Here is a 10,975-nt window from a genome sequence, read left to right as displayed (position 1 = left end):
ACCAGGCTGGCCTCGAACTCAGAAATCCGTCTGCCTCTACCTCCCGAGTGCTGGGATTAAAGGCGTGCGCCACCATGCCTGGCTGAGTCATCTTTAGAGCAGAGGAAGAGTTAGCAGGTGTTGGGGGCACACGCAGCCCACGCTGACGGGCTAATTAGCTAATACTCTGGCACCTCTTCCCCAAGCAAGGGGAATCTGCCCTCTGGGAAAGTATCTGCACCAGGTTCTGCCCTTCAGGGCCTTCAGGGAGTGGGTTCCCCTTTCTCCCGGTCAGGTCTGGGGCTGGGGGGCGGGGATCATTGCCTCTTAGTTACAAAACCACACACAGTCCACTGAAGGTCCTCACTAAGGAGCCTGAGAACTGACACTCTGGCGTTTGAAAGCCTAGCCTAGCTTCACACACCATGGGTACAGAGAGGGCTCCACCTGCCCCAAGTCCTGCGACATCAAATGCTGAATCCAATGGCAGGGACTCTCCACAGAGGGAGGCAGAGGAAAGGACTGGCAGGTGTACCCCAACCCGTATCAAGGAGCCCCCCAGCCAGAGAGCCTTCTGGGAAGCATCACATACTGTAAGGAACAGGTCTCCTTCTACATAGCTGGTGAGGTAAAAACCTAAAGGCACTGGCCAAGGTCCAGCTTCCTGCACCCAAAGGTACAACCAGTCTCCTCAGCCTGCTTGACTCAGCCTGTGCCCACCGCCCCTCTCTGTAGGGTCCTCCAGCCTGACCCCAATCCTTTGCAGACCTGATCTGGGTCTGCTGTGCCACATCTCATGCTATTTTCGATGTCCACAGAGCAATCCTTGACCTTGTCCCTTGACCCTGCCATCTCTTAGGCTGGGTTCTACGGCACCCTCCTATCCACGGGGTTTCTCTTTCGTGAATGCAGTCACTGGTCCTACCCCTGAGGCTCTCCACTATAAGACGACTGTGCCGCACGCTACCCCTGGGCCACAGGGCTGGCTCTGTGGATTTCTAGAAAGAGAAGCAGCAAAGCAGGGCATAGGTGGTTGCATGAGCCTGGAGGCCAGAGGGGGAACCAAAGCCACCGAGTAACCCACAACAGTAAGCTGCACTGTGATGACAACGTGGCCAAGGGTGGCACAGGGTTTAGCTTCAGTTCAAGGAGATCCACTCCAAATCCAAGCTTTGTAGGCCCCCTGGGACTTAGTCTCTAACACTTAGCATGGCAGACTCAGAATCTTAGAGACAGCTAATGTGGGTCAAGGGACAGAGTGATGATGGGCAGTGCCCCCTTTCCAGCCACTACCGCTGATCGAGCCCTAGACTGTCCCATTGGTTTCTCTCTGGTGCTGTCCACCTATGGGACAGGTAGACCTGGGAAGAGGGGAAAAGAAAATGTCTGGAGAGATGGATGCCAGCGGGGGGGGGGGGGGGAGGAGACCCTGGCTCCCAGGAGGCTACAGAGCAAGAACATTTCAGCCTTAAAGTGTCCTGTCCTGGGTATGCAACCACCTACTGCAGCCTGGCCTGGCCTGGTCAGACAAGACTCCCCTGGGGTCCTGGGCCATTAAGACTTCAGATGTGGCTCCGCCTCTCTACCCTGAGATGATGACGGAGGAATGGCCCTGAGAGGTCCTCACAAAACGAAAATGAGGTAAAAGAAGATTAGATACATGGGGTGGGGTACAAAATGCATCTCTAATCCCTGCACCCTCCCTGGTCCACTGGAGCCCTAAGCACAATGCACTTGACCTCAGGTGGCCTTGGCGTCTTGGTCTCTTGACTCTGGGAACCTTCCCAGGTATGTTCAATCACCATACCTACCAATACCATGGCAGCGATACCAGGGTCCCTAAGAAGAGCTAGCTCCTGGTTTATTGGGGACTCAGACCTGAGCCCTGGGAGAAGGCAGTGGGCAGCCCCAGCAAGGAGCTCAGGGTTTCAGAGATGCCCCTGTCCCCGGGCAGGGAGGAGAGCACAGGTACACCCTCAGCCTGGACTCCCGTCCCCGCTATTGTCCCCAAGACGCTGACCATCTACAGACCCTGGCTTCCTCAGCAGTAATATAGGGTCTGGGAAAGCCAGGGGGACAGGGAGGAAATTAATCTTTGCCCCAAACTGATCGCCACCAGTGTTGGGGACTAAGCAGACGTTACTGCAATGGGGATTATCTAGGAAAGGGCCGAGTTTGAATCTGCGAAATCTCTCCCTGCGCTCAAGGGTCTCACTCCAAGTAACAAAACTGCTGCATCCCCACGAGTCTAAGAAACGCCTGGTCCCTAGAAAATCACTTTGCCTCTGGCCTCACTTTGTTCACCTGTAAAATGGGACTGGCCAAGAAACAGCAGCTTCTATTGCTGATAGGACTATACCCAGATAGTAACTTATTATACTGGATAAAATATTAATGCTGTTGAAGTAGTCACTTAACTCCACGTCCCTCCGAGCCACTCTATCCCAGGGATCTAGGACTGATTCCCCCACCCCACCCCAACCCCCGTTTTCTTAGCTTTTCTAGACAAGGTTTCTCTGTGTAGTCCTGGCTCCCCTTAAACTCACTCTCTAGGTCAAGCTGGCCTCGAACTCAGAGATCTACCTGCCTCTGCTGCCTGAGTGTTAGGATTAAAGGCATAGGCCACCATACCTGCCTCAGAAATCTTATAGAACAGGCTTTTCTTTCTGACCTGTAACCCAGAAGATGAGAGGGACGGGGAGATATTCCCCAGGAAAGCTATGGACGATGAGCTCTGAGCTGTGGCCCCTCCCCACTCCCGATTTCTGTCATTTAGGGGACATATGCCTCCTTGGGCAGGGACTGCTGTCCCCAGAGAGCCCCAGTTGGAATGTACAGGTCTAGGGGCCTGGCTTGGGGGAAAGATAGGTGGACAAGAAGTGATGGACTCTGTCAGAACTGGCGGGAGGGGTCCTGGTGTAAAATGTGAGCTCTGTGAAAACTATGCATTGAAGGGGACTTTCTGTCTTCACTGTCAGACATAGGGTAGTCGTTCTGAGCACAGAACCTCTCTCTAAAATGCAACGTCCTCATGCTGTCTGTGGAGGGACTAAGTCTGGCCTGACAGACTTGAAAGGAGTTGAGAGGGGCTGACTGTCACCCATATCCCACGTATACATGCTCCTCTGAGAAGGACGCCCTATCAGGTCCCCTCTGAAAGAGACAGAGCCCAGAGATCTGAAGCAAGGTGGACAGGGCAGCTGTGGGACAAGAAGTACCAGCCCTCAAACAGCCCAGTACCCAGTTCAGGCTTCCAAGAGTTAAGACCCACAGCGAAAGAGGGAGGCAGGGTCAGTGCTGGACAGGCAGGCCCAGAGCCCAGGGCCTGCCTCCCCTCCCCCTCCCCTAGGAACAGAGGCCACTTGTTTGGGCATTGGCGGCTGGCTTTGAGCTCAGCCAAGAGAGTGGAGTGGGGAGGGAGAAGCCCTAGAGAATGTTAGAGACAGAGGTCCTAGGCCTGGATCACCATTAGCCAGTGCTAGGCTCTCCGGTTCCCCTCTCCTTCACTCAGACTCTGGGCAGGATACACACTGGCCTGAATCTTGGAACACAAAGGCAGGCTAATCATTCCACCCTTGGATGTGGAAAGGGGACTCTTAAAAAGAACGGAGAGTGGCAAAGTCACACAGGGCTTGGTAGCAGTGCTAGAATTCCAGATGTCTGTACCCCATCTTCATAGACATCCATGGAAACCTGCCATTACCCAGGACTGAGAACCAGGCTGGAAGGCACTGCAATCTGCAGCCCACATCTGAACCCCGAAGTCTCACAGAACATGGGGACTTGGATGAGGAGGAAACTTGGTGGGGAACACCTTTGCCCAGAAGCTGATTCTCCTCTGCATAGTGGGGGCCAAGTAAGGAGGCCTGAATGTCCAAACGAAACCTGGGGCGTCGGGGGCCGTCTCCTCTTCACAGCTAGCAGTACCCTGCCTGGGACATCTCACTTGTACGCTATTCCCAGTGAGCAAATGGCCACTGGGGAGCAGGGTGTCCAGGCCGGGCTCTAAATAAACTCTAGCCAGGTATAAATCCTGAGGGTGGGTTCTCTGCACATCCTCCGTTGCCACCCCTTACAGCCACACCCACCTCCCTTGCCTCTCCTCAGAAGGTTATCGGTATCCCTGCTGTGCGGCACAAGCTCTCCCCTCACCTTGCAGCCAGTCTCAGCAAACAGCCACTTAACTACCAAGGCTCATTGAGGCATCCTCTCCTCCCCAGGTCTGCACCTGTCCACGCCTGTCTCTGGGTTCTGCTGAATTTCTTCTACCCTATAATGACGCTGCTAGGAGCCTAGGCTTCCCCTAGCAGAAAAGTCACGACTTTCCAAGTACAGGTATCGGGGTCCCCTGTACCCAACAGCAGTCAAATCCTTACCTGAGCATCCCCAAGTCTAACCCTGAATCCCGAACCCCCCAGTCTAGGCATTAGGGAAGCTTCCCCTAAGACACCGACTTAAACATAAGGCAGACACCTCCTGTGCTGGCTCCTAATCACCCAGGACCCAAACCCACCCACGGAGATCTGTATCCAAACACCTAGCCGCCTCCTCCCCAGCAACCCCCATCCCCCGCTGCACTGCAAGCCTGCTCTAAGCCCATCCACCCACTCCCAGCCTGACCCCATTCAACACACCCCTCTGTTCCTGGCAACTGGGCCAGGTAGGCTCTAGAGAAACCATGCCCCCATTAACTGGTGGGGAATTGAGGTGCAGAGGACGGAAGTAGCCTGCCCAAGGTTACCAACGCCTCAGGTCCAGGGCTAAAGTCCTAAAGCTTTGCGAGACTGTAAGCATGTCCGGGGTAGACCAGGTAGAAGTCTTCATTTCTTAAATGGGAAAGCCAAGCTGCCTGACGCTACTGGCTCTGGAGCCTGCAAGCCCGAAAGCAGAAGAGCTCAAGGCTGAAAGCTGGTGTCCACCAGCTCACCTTCGCTGCCCCTACGAGTCTGGCTGGATGACTTCACCTCCAGAGGCGACCCCACTTCACCTCATCCCCAGGCAAGAGCGCGCACCAGATGACCCCGGGAAAATTGAGCGGGGCCTCACCATTCCCTTCTGAGGAATGGGGGCAGTGCAAGCCATAGCTGGCGATTGGGAGGTCCCAGCAACCTCACTGACCTGTTTTGAGCGAAGAGAACTCCACGAGGTGGGACTCGGGGTCCCGGTACCGTCTGTCACACGCGGCCGCAGCCAACTCGCGGCCGAGGTCCGGGCGCGCCCACCTCGCTCGGCGCTTCCGCCCGCCCCACGTGACACCCGGGGGACGTGAGGGCGGGGAACGGGCAGGGAGCCGGCCGGTCCCGCCCCCAGCCTAGTCCGGATTCTCAGTACCCTAGGCAGACCGGCCCGCCGGGTTTGTGTCTCTCCTTTACCCTTAGCTTGCTAAGGTTTTGAGCCTCATGTCTACCCTGTCCCTGCTGAGACTCCATGGACCCTTAAGTCTCCTTGTCTCGACACCCCTGTTCTGGTGAGTCTACCCTCTGGGAGAGGACACAGGCGCGCGCGCACACACACACACACACACACACATACACATTGGAGGCAGGACAACCACCTTCCCTGGGAGGCCTGTGCACCATTCCTAGAGTACTCTGCTTCTGTCCCCAGGACTGCATCTCCCTGCAGAAGGCGCTGGGAAAGGCCCACCAGAGTCTGGCAGTTTCTCACCTCCTCCCCACAGAGATGAAATCCCCAGACTTGGCAGGCATTTCTGGGTCCTGAGACCAGGGCTCCTCTGGGACCAGCCAAACCAGGCTCCTTAATTTCACTGGGCTTCCATTTTTCCATAGGAACAGTGGGCATATTTGGAAGAACAGCTTTCAGCAGGGTGGGTCAAGGGGCTTTTGCCCTGAAAGGAGGGCCCTTTAATCAGAGCCTATTACATGCCTGGTCCAGTGATGAACAATTTGTTCTGTTTAATTTTTAAAAAAATGTTCTTGCATAAGGGTAAAAATTATCACCCTAGGTTATAGGTTAGGAAAAGAGAATCTGAAATTTTCAGGGTGTTCTCAAAGCTACTGGCCATTATGGGCAGACCTAGAGCTGGATGTTCCAGGTGACAGGGTCCTATCCAGGCTTCGCCACAGAAACTGTTCTCTGGGAAACACTTGACTATTAGCCCACTAAGGTTTTCCACTGGCAGGACTTTCCAGGAGAGGTGAATAGGGTCAGATCTTGATTTCTTCCTGACCCCAAGTTCTTGTGGTACCAAAAATACCAGAGAAAAGCAGGGCCTATGACTCACTCTGGGACTCTGGGCATCCCTTGGACAGCAGAGGCAGCCCAGGCGTCCCTCTAGATCTCAGAGCAGCTAGGCATAACGTGAGGGCTGGCACCTGGTCAGAGGACCCCATGATTCCTGTGGCCAGCCTAAGTAAGGTCTTTAACACTAAGTGCAGTGGAAGTGTCTTTTCCAGTACCCACCCCTCTCCCTCCTCCAGTTCACACTGCCCCAGCTCAGTTCTGAGGCCTTCAGCCCTGGTCTCTGACCTGTGGGTCCCTCCCCTTCCTTCTGTGATGACAGGAGCCAGACAGAGTACGCCAGACCAACCGTGTTAAGCTAGCTTGGACCAGAAGTCCGTCACACAGTAGAAACCTGACCTCAGGTTAGACCAGCTCCTCTTCAGAGCCCTGAAAAATGAGCAAACCACCTTTGTGACCAGCAAAATGAACGTGCAAATGAACAAAGAGAAAGGAACCACGGGACAGGGGGAGGCAACAAGCCCCACCCTACGTCACAAGTAGAAAGAAGATCCCTATAGGGACAGCAGTCCCTCAAGCAGTAAGAGTATTAAGGAAATAACTGTAGAACAGAGCAGCGTGGTGCCGGGCAGATGAGAAGCAGGCACAAAGAGCTGGCTGGAGCCGTGTGGTTCATTTATTGGGGCCATGTCCAGCCATGCCGCAGCCACCTGGGCAGGAGCCCAGTGCCCCCAGAAGGCAGGTGGGGGAAGGGAGGAAGTGCAGAAGGCTCAGTGCCCCAGGGTTCCACCCCAGTCTGGTCTTGGTCCTTGCAGAGAGGGGTCACTCAGGTGAGCGAGGTGTCATCGTCGCTGCCCTCTCCTCCCGCACCGCCTGCCCGCTCCTCTCGGCTCTCTGTCACCGCACTCTCGTCGATGTTCTCCAGTGAGTCTGCGTGTTGCACCGACAACTCTGACAGCGCCAGGCTGGGCAATGGGCTCTGCTCCGGGTGCAGCCATGGCTTGAAGTGAGGCTGGTGTTTCTGCTTCCACTCGGGGTACTTGATGCAGGCCTTGTACATCTTCTTCATGGCCTGTAGACCATTCGAACATTGTTAGGGGTGCCTGGAGGGCCACAGTGGTCCCCAGTGCACAGTGGTCCCCAGTGTCCCAACTACAGCCATGGGTAGACCTGATTCATCAGCCATCACCCAGTGTTAACTCTGCCCCTGCCCTACTCCTCAGTGCTACCCACCCCTCCCCCATGTCCCAGAGCCACTTACCTTGGGGGCCAGGAACTGAGATGACTTATTCACCACCCACTTGGGTAAGGAGCCTGTGGGGGCAGGGAGAGGCCCTTAGGCACCCAGCCCCACCCACTGCCAGCCCCCTCCCTCTTCTGAGTTTGTGGGGAAGCCACCCCTTTTCATTCCTTCTCAGATCCCCAAGCTCATCCCCCACTGTCTCTCTGCTGAGCTCCAATTCAGAGAAGAAAACCACAGGGCCCTAAGTAACCACAAGTAACCTGTGGGGTGACATTCTGACCCACCAAGCTCCAGCCTGTCACCTCCCTCTCCTCACACTAGTAGCCCAGGACTGTTCCTGGTGTTCAGCCTCTCTCCTGTCTGTCCTGCCGAGCCTCCTCAGACTCCTTAGTCCCAGTACTCCAGTCTAGCCTGCCCTGGAATTCATAGGTCAGCTCTCCACCTGTCTCCCTCCCAAATTCCTGCTCTGTACACACAGAACACTCAAAGAGCAGGGAGCCCTGACCTAGGCTACCGGGTATCCCTGTCAATGACAATCCTGTCAACAAGGCTTAACCATCCTTTCTTTACATGTGCAGTCACCAACTCACTCCACATTCTGTGACACCCACCCTGCACCTGTCTGGACAACCACAACAGGAATTCAGTGTGTGGCATTTCAACACAGACTGGTGTTCTGCTGGAGGGGGATGGGCCCTGAAACAGGGAGCAGGCCGTCCCTCTGGGGATCAGGGACACAGGAAAGGTCACCTCCAGGACCCCGGGAGCACTGAGTAAGAAGCAGAGGTTCAGGGAGCTAGCTGAGGATAAAGGCTGGAGGGACATGGAGGTGGGAGGTGGAAGGGTGTGTGTGCATGTGTGCGTGAGGGGGCTAGAGATCTCCCTCCCCCCCCCTCGGCAGGGGCTCTGGCTGAACAGGGCGACAGAGTCACAGTGGCATTTTAGGCAGGTGAGTCAGAGGAAGTAAGTGTTGTTTCTATCTCCTCTAGCAGCTTGTTTGCACAAACAGAGTGGCTGAGTGCCAGAAGAATGACAGGCTAGGAGCTGTCAGAGGGTGAAAAGGTGAGAACAGGGGCTGAGTATGTTAGCACAGGCCTGGAACCCCCAGCACTCAGGGGACGAAGGCAGGGTGATGGCGAGTTCAAGACCAGCCTGGGTGAGTCGGAAGAAAGGGAGGGAGGGAGAGACTAAGTGCTGGATTTAGGAGCTGACAAGGAGAAGCTGGCCCCAACTAACCGGCAAGTTCTAAACCAAGGGGACCAGAAAGCAAGCTACTGATCTGACGAGGGGTGGGTCTGAGAAGGGCAATGGTGAGTTCACAGTTGGGTACACCAAGTCTCAGGTGTCCAGAAGACATCCTGAGGAAGATGTCTAGGAGGCAGACCACCTCAACAGAGATGAGGGCTCCGCTGTCGCGGACGTGAACTGAAAGCTCAGGCCTCTGGGATGTGGCTGAAGGAGGCGCGGCGAGAGCAGGTCCAGGCTAGGAATGCTAGCATCAGGAAGGCAGTTCCAAACTCCCGGGAGGAGCACTGGCCGCCTTGTGGGTTCACTGCTTTCAAACCACTAGCTTTGGATAGAGACCCTCCCCAGTACTAACCAGCTCCTAACAGACGGCCTTCAGATGGCCTGGCAGATCAAGTTCATTCCCTGTACAAGGAAGGAGCCCGTCGATGGGCTGCAGGGCCAAGTCCTCACCTTTGGGGTCCACTTGGGCCAGGTAGGTGATGACACAGCTCTTGGGCCCCGTGCTCTGGATGAGGTAGCCCGTCTGGATGGACACTGCTCGGACCAAGTCTTTCCGAGGTGGGTATTTCTGGGGATGGAAGGCACAGGGAGGTGAGACTTGGGTAGGGACAGAGGGAATGTCTCTATAAGGTACACACACACACACACACACACACACACACACGAACCCATAGCTGTTCATGTTTCTTGACAACTGTGCCCGGCCAGGCCTAAAAAAAAATAGTCAGGCCAGGCCATCCTTGCCCCCTCTCACTGCACTTTCTCTGGGCCATTAGGAAAGTGCCAGGCTGTGCCAGGCTTATGCGTGTTTGTGAGCACTGAATCCTTGCCTTGGCTAACTACACCTGCCTGCCCTCTCTGCCCAGGGAGTTCAAGTGAGTCCCACCACAGGAACCTGCCTTCTAGTTCCTGCTAAGCCCATTTATAGGCCAGCCTCACTCATCCCAAGGGCTGCTCACCCACACCAGGTCATCCTACCCACTCACCGCAGAGCCGGCCCACACTGCCCTTTCCCTGAGCTACTTGACAGGCCCCGAAGGCCATCCTCAATGTGCAGGAAGGAAACCGGCCCCCATGCCTGACTGAAGTCACTGGACAGCCAGCCACAGCCCAGCCCAGCCCTGCCCATCACCCTTCTGTGCACCTCAGGGGAGAGCAGGCCAACTCACAGGGTGTTTCACTGAGTAGTTCATAATGATGTAATCAGCGCCCATGGGGAGCCAGGAGCGGAGGGTGATGACATCACGGTTCTTCAGGGGCTTGGGACACCTCCCTGCAGAGGATAAGGAACAATTCAGCCAGGCTGCTGGCCCATCTTCCTATAAGGGAGGGTGTGATGGAGGCCAGAAATACTGGGATCCTATCAACTGCCAGCCCTCCCCATCCTGAGAGGTACCCCCAACCCCTACCACAGACACACTGTGAAACCACCCTTGTCCCCACCGTCTCTGCCTACCCTGCCCCCCCCGGGTCTCACACAGCCCTTACCTCGTTGCTCTTACTTGTCTGTGTATGTGAATATATTTGAAAGACAGACAGTACTGTGAATGCATGTGCTTGAAAATGTGTCTCTGTGGTATGTAGCCCGAGGCACACAACTGCGTATGCATGTGTTTGTGTGTGTCAGGGAGAGCATGTAAGCGTGCCCAAGGAGAACACAGCTTTCCTTCTCAGCATGCAGGGCCCTGAGCAGCCCAGCACAGGAGTGACCACAGGGAGAGAGAGTTAGAGGAGACGTGGTGGGGGTGGGGATGGAGGGTGAGGGGGTTGGAGTCTCGTTCTGTGCCTGCTCACAGGAGTAATATCCTACGTCAGCGTTGACAGTCAAGCGGGCGATGTCGAAAGTCTCAATGACATTACTGTCCCACTTCTTTCTGTATTCTATGTCGTGCAGGACATCGTAGAGTGTCTCAGCTGGCACATCACAACATTCCATCCGGCACTGCAGACAGACATGGGTTGTCAGGGCCACAGGCATGGATGGGGGCACAGGGTTGGGGGGAGACAGAGGAACAGGGCCCACTTCTTATCATGAGCCTGGCTCAGCTCCCCAGAAACCTCTTGTACCAAGGGACCGTCAGCCCCCCACCTCAGCCCTGTATCCTCTTCAGGCAAATCATCCAGGCTCCTGCACACCATGTCTATGCCCTCCCTATCCTCCAGGAGCAGCTTGTGGGCAGTTAAGTCAGCAAGGAGCTTAGATAGGTGCACATTAAGCCGGTGGTGGTGGTGGCGGCCCATGCCTTTAATCCCAGCACTTGGGAGGCAGAGGCAGGTGGATTTCTGAGTTCGAGGCCAGCCTGG

The 10,975-nt window shown here is 55.6% G+C and overlaps 2 protein-coding genes across 3 annotated transcripts in view; both read right to left on the bottom strand.

Moving 5' to 3' along the window:
- Nucleotides 1–6,745, bottom strand: part of Arap1 (ArfGAP with RhoGAP domain, ankyrin repeat and PH domain 1) — a 65,468-nt gene extending 58,723 nt beyond the window's left edge. For both annotated transcript variants that reach the window (XM_021191782.2, XM_021191801.2), the window contains exon 1: nt 5,098–6,745. The gene's annotated coding sequence lies outside the window, so the exon portion shown is untranslated. The remainder of the gene's footprint in view (nt 1–5,097) is intronic.
- A 93-nt stretch (nt 6,746–6,838) lies between these two features.
- Stard10 (StAR related lipid transfer domain containing 10) overlaps nt 6,839–10,975 on the bottom strand; it is a 25,475-nt gene continuing 21,338 nt past the window's right edge. Inside the window, exons 3-7 of the mRNA XM_029547805.1 lie at nt 10,466–10,613; nt 9,841–9,944; nt 9,122–9,239; nt 7,442–7,494; nt 6,839–7,252 (exon numbers count right to left, since the gene is read on the bottom strand). Coding sequence (XP_029403665.1) covers nt 7,007–7,252; nt 7,442–7,494; nt 9,122–9,239; nt 9,841–9,944; nt 10,466–10,613 — 669 coding nt within the window. The 3' untranslated portion in view covers nt 6,839–7,006. The remainder of the gene's footprint in view (nt 7,253–7,441; nt 7,495–9,121; nt 9,240–9,840; nt 9,945–10,465; nt 10,614–10,975) is intronic.

This window comes from Mus pahari, chromosome 1 (assembly GCF_900095145.1).
Source record: "Mus pahari chromosome 1, PAHARI_EIJ_v1.1, whole genome shotgun sequence".
In the NCBI taxonomy this organism is placed as follows: domain Eukaryota; kingdom Metazoa; phylum Chordata; class Mammalia; order Rodentia; family Muridae; genus Mus; species Mus pahari.
This window is presented reverse-complemented; position numbering and strand designations above follow the sequence as displayed.